This window comes from Balaenoptera physalus (assembly GCF_965194825.1).
Source record: "Balaenoptera physalus genome assembly, chromosome: 2".
In the NCBI taxonomy this organism is placed as follows: domain Eukaryota; kingdom Metazoa; phylum Chordata; class Mammalia; order Artiodactyla; family Balaenopteridae; genus Balaenoptera; species Balaenoptera physalus.
The window spans coordinates 179,742,116-179,759,844 of NC_138883.1; the positions used below are offsets into that span (position 1 = coordinate 179,742,116).

At 40.6% G+C, this 17,729-nt stretch overlaps 2 protein-coding genes across 17 annotated transcripts in view; one reads left to right on the forward strand and one right to left on the reverse strand.

Annotated features, from left to right (window-relative positions):
- MKX (mohawk homeobox) overlaps positions 1-17,729 on the forward strand; it is an 85,067-nt gene that overhangs the window by 51,062 nt on the left and 16,276 nt on the right. For 8 of the 10 annotated variants that reach the window (XM_082448958.1, XM_082448959.1, XM_082448961.1 and 5 more), the window contains exons 6-7: positions 9,430-9,463; positions 9,569-12,089. The exons of 1 other annotated variant lie outside the window; for it this stretch is intronic. In XM_082448958.1, the coding sequence (XP_082305084.1) occupies positions 9,430-9,463; positions 9,569-9,755 (221 nt within the window). In that variant the 3' untranslated portion in view covers positions 9,756-12,089. Of the gene's footprint in view, positions 1-9,429; positions 9,464-9,568; positions 12,090-17,729 lie in introns of those variants that run through there. One more of the 10 variants, XM_082448957.1, reaches the window with a different exon arrangement.
- The window catches only part of LOC309654643 (uncharacterized protein), a 60,772-nt gene continuing 43,263 nt past the window's right edge, over positions 221-17,729 (reverse strand). For 3 of the 7 annotated variants that reach the window (XR_014260363.1, XR_014260365.1, XM_082448982.1), the window contains 2 exons: positions 12,369-12,491; positions 221-2,553 (listed from right to left, as the gene is read on the reverse strand). Coding sequence is in view for 3 of the 7 variants with exons in the window: in XM_082448982.1 (XP_082305108.1) it covers positions 2,518-2,553; positions 12,369-12,491 (159 nt within the window). In the remaining 4 variants the exon portion in view is untranslated. Of the gene's footprint in view, positions 9,371-11,073; positions 12,492-17,729 lie in introns of those variants that run through there. The other 4 variants (XR_014260364.1, XR_014260366.1, XM_082448983.1 and 1 more) reach the window with 2 other exon arrangements.

Below are 17,729 nucleotides of genomic sequence, written 5' to 3' on the forward strand. Positions count from 1 at the left end.
GGTCGACTGACAGCTTCACTTCGCTCAGGGAGCTGTGACGCCAAAGCCCTTCGTGTGCACCGGGCTCTGTTCCGCGAGCTTCACGCTGGGCGCCTCATTTAATCCTCACCGCAAGCCCAAGATGGAGGGGTTATTTTATCCCCACTTTATAGGCGAACCTGAGATGCAGTGCACGTAAATGACTCACCCAACGTCCTGTTCCTAGTGAACCTGCCAACTGTTTTTTTTTTTAATAATTAATTTTTTTTTAATTTATTTATTTATTTATGGCTGTGTTGGGTCTTCGTTTCTGTGCGAGGGCTTTCTCTAGCTGCGGCAAGTGGGGACCACTCTTCATCGCGGTGCGCGGGCCTCTCACTGTCGCGGCCTCTCTTGTTGCGGAGCACAGGCTCCAGACGCGCAGGCTCAGTAGTTGTGGCTCACGGGCCTAGTTGCTCCGCGGCATGTGGGATCTTCCCAGACCAGGGCTCGAACCCGTGTCCCCTGAATTGGCAGGCAGATTCTCAACCACTGCGCCACCAGTGAAGCCCCCCGCCAACTGTTTTCTTATGGTTCTAAGATACATCCTGCGCCTCAGAGAAATCATTGTACAAAAAGGTGGGTTTGATCTATGAAATGTTTTTGTTTTCTCCCCAAATAGATCAACTTGTTAGGTGAAAGCAACTTATCCCCTACTCTCTTCTAGAAATTTCTTGTATCCTACATTTAGGTGATAGCAGGGAAATAGGATCTATATGCCACTGGAATTTAATGAATGGTTTGGGGTGTAGATTCCTAGTGATTATCTGGTCTTCTCTTGGTCAGATCGGGTCATCAGAAGACTTCTAGACTAGGGACACTCGGACCCATAGCCACAGCCCAGGCCTGCAAGGCCTTCTTCCTCATCTTTACGCCTTTCCCTGCTTTTCAGCTTCTCCCACCTTCAACACCATCAACAAAAATCTTCCCAATTTTCATTTGAAAGTCCTTCCCCACCCTAGTTCAGACTTTAAATGACTGTTTCTGAAATTAAAAGCAGAAAATCACAGAACCTTTAAATGTAGAAATGTGTGAACATAGAACACTGACATGCCAAGTATAATTTTAACATTTTAAGTGTATTAGGAGCATCAAAATGTATTTGAAATGTAGGAGAAGGACTGGTAATACTGTTCATCTTATGTCTAAAATATGCTTCTTTTCTATTAATAAGCACAGCAGACGAACTGTGAGTAGAGAACTGTCACTTGCACCTCTTCTGAAAGATCCAAGGGGTTGGCGAACGTCACCTCTCTTGTTGTGTCATTTCTGGTGTTAATGCATTCAGACAGGTTTAACAGCAAGATCTCCTAGTCTGAAGTGTCATTTCTGGTAATTTAAGGAATTTGAAAAGCATGGCCATAATGTGAGCCAACTCAAAGATACACTTCAGTTCATATATCAAAGCAAAAGTACTTTTTGATGATTTTTCAGAGATACTGAAGAGCTTGAAAATACATGGATGGAGCCAGACTTTCCAGCCAGTTTCTAGATTACAGCAAATGCACATTTTTCCATTTAAAAGGCCTTTTTTTGCTGAAGAAAGTCGTATTAGTACGTTGTAACCTAACACTATTCAGCTACATATTTATTAAACATCAGCCTCCTAGAACTGTGGTGTGGCAGCTATTATGTAGCCCTTGTGCTGTCGCAGAACTTAGAGGATGAATGTCATTGTTGGGACATTGGGACAAAATTACAGTGTAGCTAAGAATCAGAGTAAGACCACCCTGTTTTCAGAACTAGTAGCCCAACTTGCATGTAGAAGGGAGCACTTTTATAAACAATTAATGCTCTTTGCAACATACAGGCACACACAGAAGTTATTCATGTATAGTTAGGAAGTCATTTTCTGAGACTTTGGCTAGAAACCTAGCTTTCATGGATGAAACATTTGGGGTAACATCTCCAATATTCCCCTTGAGAAAATGAAGTAACAAAATCCATTAGACACTTAAAGTTAGTAGATATTCTTTAATGTGGCTCCAGTGTTCTTCGTCTTGGCATGTTATAGTACTCTGGCACAAAATAGCATCAGAAAAGCCATTTTGTCTTTGAAGATGATAGATTCTGCACAATTAATGCATTAATCTGAGCTCATGGGCTTTGGCCAGAGTTAAAATATTTCATCCTTACATAATGGTTTTCATATTAAATCTCTGAACAATACTACTTTTTCTGATGACTACATTCAGCCCCATATTCTAGACGTAAAAAATACAGTGAGAGGAGAGGTTAATTTTTAGAAATTTTTACAAGGATTTATGTAGTTCTTGGTATACATGCTTAAGCTTTCTTCTCCGTGTTTTAGAAAATATGGAACCCTCATAACCTGAGTCTAGTGCGATTAGCCCTGCTTTCTAGGTGAGAAAGTCGGAGCACAGAGAGGTCATGCAGATGGCCGGCTGTCACACAGTCAGGGGTGGAGCAGGGGTCCAACTCCTGCTGTCTGGCTCCAGGGTCTGGGCTCCACCCACTGTCCCATGCTGCCTCTGTACCTCACACCAGGCCACCCTCGTAGTTAGTAATGACGTGCTAAGAACAGAAATGAGAATATTTAACATTTCCAGACCCCCTTTCTGGTTCCACACTAACAGTTCCCTCCTCGTAGGCTGCATTCTCATCTTCAAAGTGAAGTTTCAGACGGAAAGTTTTCAACGTTGGGAAGGTGGAGCCTTTGAGATCACAGAGGAGCGACCTTGGTAGTGGGACTGCACAGAGTCACTTAGCACTGAGGCCCTTTAATGTCTTTAGAGGAGAAGATGGAAGGTGGAGTGGAGACGTTCTCACTGGGTGGTTCTCTGCTTATTTGAAAAGTTACTTTCAAGTTACAGGTCCCACGCCCTGTGCCTTTCGTCCTCCGGTCCAGACTGATGAGGCCAGAATAACTGCGCGTTTTACCAGAACAAAGGTTCAGCTGGGAATTAATAAGGAACCACCAGCCTCAAGTTGCTTTCCTCTGCATAATCAGAAAAGCCGAAGGAAGGCTCTGTAGCTCCCGAACTGATAGGGAGCCCATCGACACTTAGAGGGGTAGCCGCGGTCATGGGCGCTCCCGGAACGATAAAGATGTCCTGCTGTTGCTAACGGAACTATAACCTATCCTGAAAGCTTTGAGATGTCAGCTACCCCAGTCTTCACTATTGGTCCAGAACAGAGGGGTGTGGTTTCTAATTTCTTTCTTTTCTGGGAGGAGACAGAGAGGAGGATGCATTGACAGAAAGGCAGCTGAAGGTGGGGACCTTGCGGATCCAGGACATCTGGGCACTATTAGCTATAGAGAGAGGCCAGCCCACGTGAGAGGTAGCAGGAAGGAAAAGAATCTTTCTCCAGATGGTGGAAGTCATGGCTGGAGGAAACACTGGCTTAATTTTTGGAAAAGATTTTCTTTAAACTCTGAAATAATTTTGGAAGCCACTCATTCTTTAAGGCCTCAGGATAAATAATTTAACTAGTATATTGCAAAGGGAAAAGAAATACCAGCTCCATCCATGAAGATGAGGCGGGTTTCATTTTATAATTTTCACTATTCCGAAAGGCTCCACTAATCCTTCCATGAGCTATAGCCTTGATATTCACCAAGTTTTGGTGCAGTCTCTTCCTGTCATGCTGAAGCTTTAAAGCGTAATTCACTTTTGGTCCATGGCACTGGAAAAAGCAGTTTAATCATCAACAGATAAATGTTACAGGTTGTTGGGTAGGTTTTTTTCCTTCCTTTTTGAGCAAAATCACTTGGGATGATTTATCTTTACTCATTCAAAAGCTCTAACTACCCCGGAGAGGATAACACAAACATTTCCCCTGAAGTGATGCAGCAACAGCTGTCTAAGAGCAGTCACTTAGCAGTAATTCAGTCCTGGCGATGCAAGAGTGATTTTAGGGATATCACATCTATTAAAATGTCTCTCTAATTTAAAGTCTGAGGATGAGCTCATCGGAGCTTTAGATTTCCTATTCTGTGATTTGGACTGATTTTTTGATGTTACAGATTAAATAATAAGGAAAAAAAGTCATTTTTTTGTATCTCTATGGTCTAAAATACTAGCAAAAGGTATAGAAAAGGTGTTTAATAGGTTTTTAATAGGCTTTCTATGTAAATAATGCATTAGACCTTGCCATGGTCTTTGAAGGTGGCTTTATCAACTGAGATTGCTTAAATGATGAAATGCTAGTAATTGTTGTTTTAAAGATAACCCCTTCTTGTAACATTCGAGACTCTCAAAATTCAAGTTTAAACTGGGCGAAGCTGGATTTTGAATTCTTTCAAGCCGTTTCTTTTTCACAGGCGAAAAAACAAGAAACAAAAAAACAAAACAAAAAAAACCATTGCCACATCAGGGGAAGCCAAATGATAGATTATTATCTTATTTGTTAACAAAAGGGTAAGGAAGAAGTAGAAGTTCAGCGAAAAAGCAAGTTCTAAAACGCGTACAGGGACTTCCCCGGCGGTCCAGTGGTTAAGACTTCGCCTTGCAATGCAGGGGGTGCGGGTTCGATCCCTGGTGGCGGAGCTAAGATCCCACAGGCCTCGCGGCCAAAAAAACCAAAACATAAAACAGAAGCAGTATTGTAACAAATTCAATAAAGACTTTTAAAAATGGTCCGCATCAAAAAAATCTTAAAGCACGTACAAAATGACTCCTTTTTAAAAAATGTATATAAACTCGCTTTGGGAGTCGATACATCCAAATATTAGTCTGAGTTATCCGTCAATGCCCTCTATTTTCTCTTTTACACTTTTTCCTGGATTTTCTGCAGTGAACCTGCATGCCTTTCTTAGAGAACAACAACAGATGCTATTTTTAAAAGTAAAGAAATGTCGAGCTGCGGTGGAACCAGTCTGTAAGGGTGTGTGAGCCCAGCCCAGCCCAGCGTGTGGGGAAGTAGAGAGGGACGGGGTAGATAATGTCTGGTGTGAGTGCCTGCAAAGCTGGAGCGATCGGTATTTCAAAATCTTCAGTGAGGCTTTGTATCTACCCGACTCACCAGAGTCTCGTGCTTTATCTCAGTGGTTCCAAGTATGTAAATAGCTCCAGAAACTGGTCTTGTGCGCCAGGGTCTCTCGGGACCCCTGAGACCAGAAACACTAAAGCCTGGCTGTCCACATCTGCTCTCTCCAGCAGCGGCTCCAAAACCGACCAAGTGTGAGAAGGCACATTTGTCAAGCGTCTGGAGCTCTCTTTCCATTTTAATTTAGGGAAACAGATGATATATGATTTTTAGATTATTTAATTAAAAATACTTGTTTTCTTAATCTTAATTTTATTTACCTTTCAGTGGTGTGAGTAGTATTTTGTGGAACATTTTAAAACAGGACTTACTGATTAAATTTGAAAAAAAATCTCAGTGCAAAAGATTTGGCCATATTTTTGTCTCTTTTTATGACTAGAATTATTACCTCAGGAATATATATCAGAATGAATATTTCTAAACTGCATTTCTCAAACTTGAATGGACACTTTGCCCACAGGGCTTTGTGCTTGCACATCTCGAGTTGCAGTAGAACTGAATTTTCTTTATAATGTTCTTTATAATGTTTCTCTACTTAACTTTATAAGGAAACACATGTCCAAACTGAGGATAGCCCCATTTTAAGTTTCAACATGGTTTGGGTTTTACAGCATCCAAGATTTTCCTAACGACGCATCTCTTTTTTTCATTCCTTTTCTTTTTTGGTCTTAAAACACGCTCTTTTGGCTGGTTCAGTAAGTTGTTCCTGCCAACCAGTTGCTTTTATGATAATTGACAGCGTAGCTGATTTTTGGAACCTTAGGATCTAAAAAGGCATTTTAGCTCAGACGTGGGACCGGCAGAGCCAAGCTACTTGCAGAGTGAGAGACGCAGCTGAGCTGGCCTCGAACCCGGGTCTGTGCATGGGCAGTGACGGCGGGCGGGCGTCCGCTCTGGCTCAGCAGCGTTCAGAACCCTTTCCTGCTCCTGTCACACCCTCTCTTGAGCTACTGGGTGCCGCTTCTGGAGGGGGTCTGGTGAGAGACCTCCTGTCTGCTGAAGTGGCGTTGAGTGGTGGTCCAGAAACCCACCACTGCTTAAATACTGAAGACTGGCTGAAGAGACACAAAATACTTGAACCAGATAAGTGCCGGTGAGTTTATACTTCAAAGGAAAAGAGCACATGAAAAAGAACATTTCACATTTAGCACACTTAACAGAATGAGCGGATTGTGAATTGTCCGAGGCCCCCTCAAACGACCTCCGTTCTCTAAAGCCGCTGGGGCGTCTCCCCAGATTTCATCTCAGCGTAAGGAAGAGAAAACCGTCTCCCCAGACTGCCAGATGCTTATCGTCCTTCGCTGTCCTACGAAAGTACAGATGTTTCAGAGTAAAAGGGCCCCTGTTTGCTGTCTTCTGCCGGTGCTTCTGGGAACCGCTGCTCTGCAGGAGGTGGCTCTCGGATGCATAGAACCCCAGTGATGCGGGCAGCTGGCCAGCAGCAGCAGCAGGAGAAGCACGCCCTTCCAGCACCAATTTACGCTGTGCACCAAAACCACCCTCGGCACAGAGATGCCCCCAAAGCAGCTTTTGACCCCCCAGTAGTCAGCTTTTGCTTGTTGGTTCGAAGTCTTTGACGTCGAACTTTGTTACATGCTGTGTTAACATGGACTACTGACAGAGAAGCAAAGTGTGTCTTCTCTTCATTCCTTTTTATGAAGCCTTTTCTTCTGTTGCTGGGAAAGGAACCTGAGCCCATACCAAGTGACACTGAACTAAGTGCCCTCTGCCTTAGACATAAATTACAGGATTCATCTTCGCTGCGAGGACATTGTCGAAATTCGTGAAACTAATTAAGAATGCCCAAACGGGGATCGGGGTCTCTGTGTTTACACTTCAGACGTATTTTCGTAGGCACCCAACTGTAAAACACATACACCCCAAGAGTAAGCAGAGTTTTGTGACTTCACGGTTGGCCGTAGTAACCTTGTTTCCTGGTGGCAGCCCTCTGGCCGGCAGCCACGGGGGGCTGGTGCTCGCGGCGTCTGGCTGGCCGCAGGGCTGCGGGACATCCTGGTTCACACTTCACCTTGCACAAGCTCTCCTGGGCCTTCCCAGGGACCTGCGTGTCCCCCTTCCACCTACAGAGTCGGCAGCCACGGGCTTCCTTCCTGTTGTCCGCACCCTGTTGACCATCCAGGTGGGGAATCGGATGCTGGTCCCCTGTGTACATGCGAGACAGCTCCGTTCGTAAGCCAGAGCATCAGTTACATGGTCTTTTCTAAATTATGTTTTGTTATTTCCCTAATGTTATTTAACCTTCATGGAACTTATTCTGCTTTTGCCAAGTCTTTTCCATTGGATAAATATCTCCATAACCTATTGCTTCACTTTGGCAACAGAATTGTTGCAATTTGTGGGCAAAATTGAGCAAAGGCCTAACTTGTTTTTTTTTTTCTCTCTGTAAAATGTCCAATGTTGTTAGCTTTTCTTGTCCTAAACAAAGGCACTGACTTATTCTCTGTTCTGGTAGTGCCTTGTATCTGTCATTATTGAGCAAAGATTTGCAGTTAATAGCACCAAACGGAGAAAGACTTGACAGACAGCAGAGACACGAATGCTGAATAAGCTAAGACACAAAGTGCTTGGAATCGTGCCCACATGGAGGACGTGATGTGTAAACTAGGGTTATGAGGGTTCTGTGAATTCAAAGTTGTCATTCTTCTTCTTCTGTTTACGTAAGCAACATTATAATTCCAAAATTATCAAGCAGCAGAGGTGTGGCTAACCAGCCAGGCCTACCTCGTAGGGGCCAAAAGATCCAGGGCTAACAGGGCTCCAGAGGGTGACCAACTACTCAGGAGTCCAGTTATTTTTCCAAAGATCCCTAAAATGAAAGGAGACCAAAGGGACTAACGTTTATTGTTCCATTTGGGGCCAGACACACTTAATCTCATTTACTTTTCGTAACAACCTTGCCATTTATTCACGACACGCTTTTGTTGTGTTTGCTTGTCTTCCTTTTCAACGGGGTAGGTAGGGTGGCCCTGAGTGAAAGGCTGTGCAAAGAGCTCACAGTGACCGTTACTATCTCCCGGTCTACACTGCCTGGCCTGACTCAGGATGTGTTAACAGCTTTCCCTGATTCTTTCATCCATCGGGGGCATCAAGGTTTAGCTGCCTTGTCGACACGGTCACGTCCCTGGGAAATGTTGCCCTGGTTGGACTATATTATGATCATGTTCCTGATCTCCGCCCCCCCCACCCCCAGGTCTCTCCGAGTTCCACGACTCTCTGGGAGCCCAGGGCTGGAGATGAGGCTGCACCGCGGCAAACTAGCTTTGAGCACTGCCGGGGAGTTAGGGGAGGAGAGCAAAGGGAGAGAACTGAGGGCAGGAAAAGCCAGCTTTCCAGAGGCCGTGGAGCTCGAAGACGCTGTGAGCAGACTCGCTGTTCCTCGTGCTTCTTGCGTGGGGTGCAGGGCTTCGTTCTGGAGGTTCTCGATGCTGTTGGTGGTGGTGCTGGTGGCGGAGGTTTACCCGCTGTATTTCTGGCGTCTCTAAGGCTGCTGGGAGCTCCAGCCCCACTCTTTGTTCTAACCTCCCGTGCCATGCTGCTGTCCCTCTTTACCCTCTGGAATCTTTCCCTCCAGCATGTCTATTTTTGTGTTCCTGACACCTTGTTCTTTTGGCCAGAGGAGCTCCCCCAGAGAGGTTTAATCCGGATCAAGAACCCATTTCGTCCTCCTTTATAAGGTGTGGTTCTGATAGACATTAGTGCTCTGAGTGAAGCAGCAAGCCTGACTTTCACGTCCTGCAGGATGAGGGGTCCGTGTGGAGCTCACAGACCAGTGCCTGCTTATTCCAACCTGCCAGGAATCCTGCGTTGCTGTCAGCACTGGGTCTGTTATTCATCGGCTAACTCGCCAGAGGGGCCTATCTACCAGTCCTTTTTCTGAGATGAAGGTTTGATTTCCGTGAAATCATAGACTGCCGAGCCACAGGCACCCTGAAGATCATCTAGGAACCCCTTTATTTTATAGTTCAGGAAGCTGTACCCCAGACCTCACGCGGCATCACGATCTGCCCAAAGGCACACGGCCGGCGAGTAGTGGGGTGAGACCAGAATCTGCCCCGGAACAGTCAGCACTCTTTCCCTGTGCCATCGCCCTTCTCACCAAAATGCCCAATCAGTGTCTCAGAACAAATTGACCTCAGATGTTTGTATGTTTATGAGAGCCACTTTTTATTCTTTATTACCTCTTCTCATCTTATTCCTGCTTCTTTGCAAAGAGATTTTTTTTCACATCTTCTTTGTAAAAAAAAAAAAAAAAAAAAAGTGTAATCAATTTTCAACATGTTTCCTGACGAACTTTCATTCCTCGTAATTAATGATGAAAGGCCTGAGATTTAAAAAGATAGCAAAAAAGAAAAGTAATCAAATTTTTGCTTTTCTTTACAGACACTCTGGAAAACAGATCCAATAAGGGTGACAGGTGAGCGGTATCTTTTTATTTGCCATCTGTGCTTTTCAGTGATGGTCTTCTCTACGTACCCTGCCGTGAGTTTGATCATTTTCTTTCTGTTCTGCTTAAATGTAGTGCAGCTAATAGAAAGGGACCGAGCAAGGACGACACGTACTGGAAGGAGATCAATGCAGCCATGGCCTTAACAAATCTCGCACAGGGAAAAGACAAGCTGCAGGGGACCACCAGCTGCATTATCCAGAAGTCGTCCCACATTGCAGAAGTGAAGACAGTCAAAGTGCCCCTGGTTCAGCAGTTTTAAGAGCTTGTCGCTTTTCAGATCGATGGCTGTTCTTCGCATCAGTGTCTTTTCATAAACCCTCATCCTAGGAGCTGGAGCAGGAGTGAAAATGACTCCTTTTCAAACCTCTTCTTATTTTTCATCGCCCTAAATATATCATTTAGTTGCTTCTATAAAAGACGTATAAATTATAAGACCTCACTTTAATCAAAAATATTAACTTATTTTATGTTACTCCAAGTATGCATAAAATGTCTGCATTGCTATTACAGTAAGTGCCTTGCTTTCCCGAAAATAAGCTGCAACGTGGGCATAGTAGAGCAGCTGTGCCTCAAAATGACAACACCACAATGCTCATTAGACTGTGAGTGCCATTCCAGATGGACCTACCCACGCCAGGACTGAAACCGTAATTGCTGAAAGCCCTTGAAATGTATCCACTAATTCACATGTTAAAACCTGGAAATCTGTTCAGCCCAAATGAAATGTTCCCTTAAAAAAAAAAATTCTGAAGTATTTAAAATTGTTCAGTGTGCTTTGCAGAGGGACAGTGAGAATTTTATGCATGTATCTTGCCTGCATATCTGGTTGGTTACAAAGTTCCAAAATAAAAGGTTCGGGGATCACATAATGTGTACATTCAAGAAAAATGGCAGTGAATGTGATCAGAAAAAAAGTTTGTAAGCACTGCTGGAAAACACCACAATGCTCTTCAGAATTGATTTGGATTTTCTTTTTCTCAAGTTTTGCCGAAGTTTTCAAAAAGTTTATTATCTAAATAACTTGAAATGTTCCCGTATAAAACTAAAACTATAGTTTAGGTTTAAAACATAATCCTGTTTGCATTAGAGTTCAGTGTTTTTTGTAATGGAAACTGTTTTTCATATGGAATAGCTAAAAACCTCTTATTTGGTCCATTTCAAATTACAGTTGCTGATGGACAACTTATATTGCATTGAGAACAAGGTAATAAAAGAAATGTATCTCGATGTGGATATACATATACACACAAAATTGATTTTTAAATTTAAAACATATGGGAAACAAAACATTGAACAGTCTCTGAATTTTGCCAAATAGGACATTAAGGTGAAATCATGTATTAAAAGAAAGAACATTTTGTTTCTAAATTAGACTATCACGGAGTGAGAATAATCAATACCAAGAAAGAAGATCTTTTTCAATCAAACGTTAATATTCTAATCAGCTTGGGGTGGCTTGAAATTTGAATAAACAGTAGGGATGCCAAATATAACAGAATATTTGTGCTCAGAGAAGTAAAAAGGATTTGTCTCTTTTATGGTGGGATTTTTTTTCTGAGTATGTAACCTATTTTATAAATTTTTTTTAAAACTGGAAAGCGTTTTTGTGAGTGTGAATGACAGCCAACAGTGCAGCCACGTGGTGACATTTTTCTTTATTTTGCAAAATGCTTTTAAAACCAGAGGCTGCTCTAGTTGATATATGGACAGTATCAGTCTTGATATACATTGTAGGACACTTTTTCATGTAACATAACATTTGGGGATTGGGTTTATTTAGTGTAATGAAAATAATTTGATATTAAAATATTTTGTACATATATATATTTTTACTTTGTTTTCTAAATTGCTGTTTGCAGTAAGAGTAAGTGCAAAGCAAGATATGTAAGTTATGACTGTATGATCAGATGAAGTATGAGTTCTTCTGGTTTACAAGATCCATAAATAGTTACAGATCCATGATAAAACTTTGGAATCTTTATAAAACAATTTTTCGAAAATGTGATCATGTCAGTGAAAACTAAGGACAAGTACTTCACTCTTTTTCATACTATTATAAGTTATTCTGGTATTAAATATTTTAATAAAATTGTTTTTGTTTTTACATATTTCAGTTAGATGAATGGATGCTGGCTGTTTTTTTATTTGAATTAGTCATAATTCATTTTTACCATCTTTTCAAAAAGAAACAACAAATTTGTTCTACGTTATAAACCATGGATGAGAAGCCAGTGTAGGTCAGCTCTTCACATGACTTTTTTTAAATACCAAAGCTTGGAGTCTGGCCTATAAATACACCAAGGCGATTTGATAATTAGCACATCCTGGCAAAATAGCTCCAATTGCAATTACTTTTACTTTATTTTTTCTTTTGCTGCTTTCACATTTTCTGGAAATCAAAGTCCCCCCAATCCTTTAAAAGCATCTTCAACAATGCTGAGTCAGCTGCTGAGACTCTAACTCATAATTTATGTTGTAGAGAAATAGAATTACCTCTATTCTTTGTTTTACCATATGTAATCATTTTAATAAATTTAGTAACTGCTAGGAGTTCTTGACAGATTTAAAATAAAAGTTAATTTCTAGACCTCAATGATCCTACGAATTTTGTTTTCCTTTGAGAGTTGACCAGGTGGAGAGAGCAGGAGAACAGAAGGGTCCATTATATGCCATAATTCTCCTTAGGTTGGTCAGGGATATGATATCGGGGCACTGCATTTATATTAGGGTTGAATTTCATCACCTTGGACCAACAACCCACCCTTTAAGAGCCGAGGAAAAGTATGATGCTAACTGATAAAATACATAACTTTAAAATGAACATTTTCATTAAAAACCTTCTTCCGGTAGCTAATACAATACGCATTATTACCGGGTGCTGTGCACTGGAGAGAACCTTGGCTTTGAGGCTAAACAGATGTACGTTTGCATCCCAGCTCTGCCACTCACTACTGTAGGGTCCAGACTCGGTCACTCTCAGCTTCAGTTTCTTCATCTGCAAAGTGAGAGTAATGAGTTACACCCTGTAGACTTTGCTGCAGGGTTCAGAGATAATATACAATATGTAAAGTGCCTACCACAGTGCTTGGCATTTAATAGGTGCTCAATAAATGGAAGGCATTATCACATAATTTTAATTCCCTTATATAGGGTTTATGTGCAAGAAAGTAGAAATATAAATGGAATATGAGATGTGGGTAGTTTAATAAAGAGCCTTGAGAAAGGAAAGCTGTCTGACGTGAAAGATTGCAGTGAAATGGTAAAAGTTGGTATCAATTAGAACTTCAAGAAAGATCATTTTATTGTCATTAGTTTGAAATTCCTGGAGAAACGCTTAAAGTAGAACAAAGGTAGGGAAGAACAGACATGCCCATAGAAAACACAGCATGTGCAATGCCTTCATTCCAAACAGCAAGAATTGCTTTCCCCTCTATTTGTCCTGCTTGATCCTGTTCAAGATGACTAAGAACTCAAGCTGCTGTCTGTACTCTCTGCCTGCTCCAAGTAGCAATGTTTAGCAAACAGTGGCAACAGCCATGGTCTGCTTTTAAACTCATCCAGCTCAAAGGCATAACATCATGCAAATAAACACAGAAAATAAGAGCAAGCTGCACAGACTCTCCCGTCTGGGGCCGCTTAGGTCGACCGTGCCTTGGAAGGCAGTGTGGGGTGGTGGTAGAACTTGGGCCCGCGCAACCTGGCTTTGCCTCTTCACTTCTGAGTGACTTTGGGGAATAAGCATAAGCCTTCTGTACCCAGTGTTTGCATCTGTAAAATTTGATCTATGAAATTTACCTACTCCAAAGGTCTGTTATGAGGATTAAGTAAGACAGTGGATAGAAAAGTGCTTTGCAAACTGCATGGTACTGTACAAATGTTAACGATTATTAATGAGTTCCAGATGACTGTGAAAGGCCTAATATCCCATAATTTTTGGCAGAATAAATTGTGGTTTCCGTGAAGCATATAGGACCCCTAGATTTTGAAAAGACTTGTTATGTTCCACCATCTTTGGGACTTCTTGAGTACAAAGAGTCTTTTGGTCCTGTGCTGCTTTATAACAGTTATGATCAGAATTAGGTCATTGATTGTCACACTGCAGGGATAGAGTCCTGACTTCACCGCTTCCCAGCTTTGAGACCCATCCTAGAGATGAACTAAAAATTTGGTTTGGGAGGTGTGTGCATTGGCCATAATAAACTTTTTTTTAAGGTGAGAAAAACAGATTTCTGAGTTTGGAAAAACAGGCTGATGTGTTGTTACATCTTTACACAAATGACTCCATGGAAATTCATCCCATGTAAAGATTGTCTCAATAAGTCTTCTGAAACAAATCTCAGCCCAAATTTCCAGTTTCTGGAAACCTGATCTTCAGTGAGCCTGATTCATGACTTATAAACAAAAAATTTTAATTCATGTTTTAAAACATTATAAGTGTAGCCTGTGCTAGTTGTAGAGACATTGAAGCAGTATAGAGGGACACAAGATAAAAAGCCCCATGCCCTATCTCTCCACGATCCCAATCCCACATCCCAAAGATAACCATGGTTCACAACGTCTTGTGTATGCTTCCAGAAACTCTATGTACATACAACCTTGTGCTTTTTCATCTTGTACTTGGTACTATATTCCTACTGCTTTGCAACATTTTTTACACTCCATCCTGTGTGTGTATACATATACAGTATATAGACATATATACTATATGTAGCTTTCCTTATTTTAAATGAATGCATAGGATTTTGGTTTCAGATTATTAAATTTATCCAACAAATACCCCTATGGACTTAAGAGTTATTTCCAATTTTTAGTTATTATAAACTAGTGCTATTCAAAGTGCTGTTTCACATCGAGATAAGGAACTTTCATCAAAATACAAATCAATATACTGTTTTCTTAATCAAGAAATTCTTTCTATGAAAAAAGATTGTCACCTTAACTCACAGTGCTCTTAGAAGTATAGCTGACTTACATTCTGGCCCCTGATCTCCCAGCAGACTAATAACAAGCCATCTGTAGATTATCATTGCTGTGCAGACAGTGTTTCAGTAGCAATGTTATAAATACTGATGCAGTGAACCTTCTTGTGTGTATATGTCTTCAGCCACTTATATGTCTGTGGAAGTAATGTGTCGAATGATAGGTACGTTAAACATTTTGATGGATGTTGACAAATTACCATTTTAAAGTTTTACCATTTTACACTTCTAACAGTAGGGTGTGTCTGTTTTCTTCCAATTGGTCAAAACACTGAATATTACTAAACTTTTCAATACTTGACAATGTGGTAAGTAAAAAATGATATCTCAGCGTTGTTTTAAATTATACTTTTTAAAGATGAGTGACATTGTGCATAAGCTTATTGGCCTTTGGTATTTCTATTCAGTGAACTGCCTGTTTATATCTGTCTGTCTGGCTTCCCTCCCTCCCTCCCTTCCTTCCTTCCTTCCTTCCTTTCTTCATTTGTTAGTGATTTGTATGAGCTCTTTGCAAATTTAAAACTTCAGTACCTTGTCTATAATACAGGTTGCAAATATTTTCCCAGTTTTTAGTATATTTTTTACTTCCCTTATAATATTTTTAAAATTCAGAACTTAAACATCACATGTGCATATACACAGGGTGTATAAGAGGTACTACATATATTTGGTCATCATAGAAGCAGTGTAGCTCTAGAGCCAGAATGCCGAGGTTCAAATTCTATCTCTTCTGCTTACTAGCCCTACAATCTTAGACAAGACACTTAACCTCAGTTTCCTCATCTTTAATATGAATCATAATAATACTTACTTCCTAGTGCTGTGAGATTAAATTAGTTGTTATATACAAGAGCACTTACAACAATAGTACCTGGTACATAGTTAGTGCCTAGATTGTAAAAAGATTCACCCAATTTTCTGCTATTAGTTTTTTGGTTCACTTTTTTCTTTTTATTAGTTATCTAGCTTATACATATTAGTGTATATGTGTCAATCCCAATCTCCCAGTTCATCCCACCATCACCACCACCCGCCCCGCTTTCCCCCCCCCCGGTGTCCATACGTTTGTTCTCTACATCTGTGTCTCTATTTCTGCCCTGCAAACTGGTTCACCTGTACCATTTTTCTAGATTCCACATGTATGCGTTAATATACGATATTTGCTTTTCTCTTTCTGACTTAATTCACTCTGTATGACAGTCTCTAGGTCCACCCACGTCTCTACAAATGACCCAATTTCATTCCTTTCTATGGCTGAGTAATATTGCATTGTAAATATGTGCCACATCTTCTTTATCCATTTGTCTGTTGATGGGCATTTAGGATGCTTCCATGACCTGGCTATTGTAAATAGAGCTGCAATGAACATTGTGGTACATGACTCTTTTTGAATTATGGTTTTCTCAGGGTATATGCCCAGTAGTGGGATTGCTGGGTCATATGGTAGTTCTATTTTTAGTTTTTTAAGGAACCTCCATACTGTTCTCCATAGTGGCTGCATCAGTTTACATTTCCACCAATGGTGCAGGAGAGTTCCCTTTTCTCCACACCTTCTCCAGCATTTATTGTTCGTAGATTTTTTTGATGATGGCCATTCTGACCGGTGTGAGGTGATACCTCATTGTAGTTATGATTTGCATTTCTCTAATGATTACAGATGTTGAGCATCCTTTCATGTGTTTGTTGGCAATCTGTATATCTTGTTTGGAGAAATGTTTATGTAGGTCTTCTGCCCATTTGTGGAGTGGGTTGTTTGTTTTTTTGATATTGAGCTGCATGAGCTGCTTGTAAATTTTGGAGATTAATCCTTTGACAGTTGCTTCATTTGCAAATATTTTTTCCCATTCTGAGGGTTGTCTTTTCATCTTGTTTATGGTTTCCTTTGCTGTGCAAAAGCTTGTAAGTTTCATTAGGTCCCATTTGTTTATTTTTGTTTTTATTTCCATTTCTCTAGGAGGTGGGTCAAAAAGGATCTTGCTGTGATTTATGTCATAGAGTGTTCTGCCTATGTTTTCCTCTAAGAGTTTGATAGTGTCTGGCCTTACATTTAGGTCTTTAATCCATCTTGAGTTTATTTTTGTGTATGGTGTTAGCGAGTGTTCTAATTTCATTTTTACACGTAGCTGTCCAGTTTTCCCAGCACCACTTATTGAAGAAGCTGTCTTTTCTCCATTGTATATTCTTGCCTCCTTTATCAAAAATAAGGGGACCATATGTGCATGGGTTTATCTCAGGGCTTTCTATCCTGTTCCATTGATCTATATTTCCGTTTTTGTGCCCATACCATATTGTCTTGATTACTGTAGCTTCATAGTATAGTCTGAAGTCCGGGAGCCTGATTCCTCCAGCTCCGTTTTTCTGTCTCAAGATTGCTTTGGCTATTCGGTGTTTTTTGTTTCTCCATACAAATTGTGAAATTTTTTATTCTAGTTCTGTGAAAAATGCCATTGGTAGTTTGATAGGGATTGCATTGAATCTGTAGGTTGCTTTGGGTAGTAGAGTCATTTTCACAATGTTTATTCTTCCAATCCAAGAACAAGGTATATCTCTCCATCTGTTTGTATCATCTTTAATTTCTTTCATCACTGTCTTATAGTTTTCTGCATACAGGTCTTTTGTCTCCTTAGGGAAGTTTATTCCTAGGTATTTTATTCTTTTTGTTGCAATGGTAAATGGGAGTGTTTCCTTAATTTCTCTTTCAGATTTTTCATTATTAGTGTATAGGAATGCAAAAGATTTCTGTGCATTAATTTTGTATCTTGCTACTTTACCAAATTCATTGATTAGCTCTAGTAGTTTTCTGGTAGCATCTTTGGAATTCTCTATGTATAGTATCATCTGCAAACTGACAGCTTTACTTCTTTTCTGATTTGGATTCCTTTTATTTCTTTTTCTTCTCTGATTGCTGTGGCTAAAACTTCCAAAACTATGTTGAATAACAGTGGTGCGAGTGGACAACCTTGTCTTGTTCTGATCTTAGTGGAAATGGTTTCAGTTTTTCACCACTGAGAATGATGTTGGTGGTGGGTTTGTCATATATGGCCTTTATTATGTTGAGGTAAGTTCCCTCTATGCCCACTTTCTGGAGAGTTTTTATCATAAATGGGTGTTGAATTATGTCAAAAGCTTTTTCTGCATCTATTGAGATGATCATATGGTTTTTATTCTTTAATTTGTTAATATGGTGTATCACATTGATTGATTTGCATATATTGAAGAATCTTTGCATCCCTAGGATAAATCCCACTTGATCA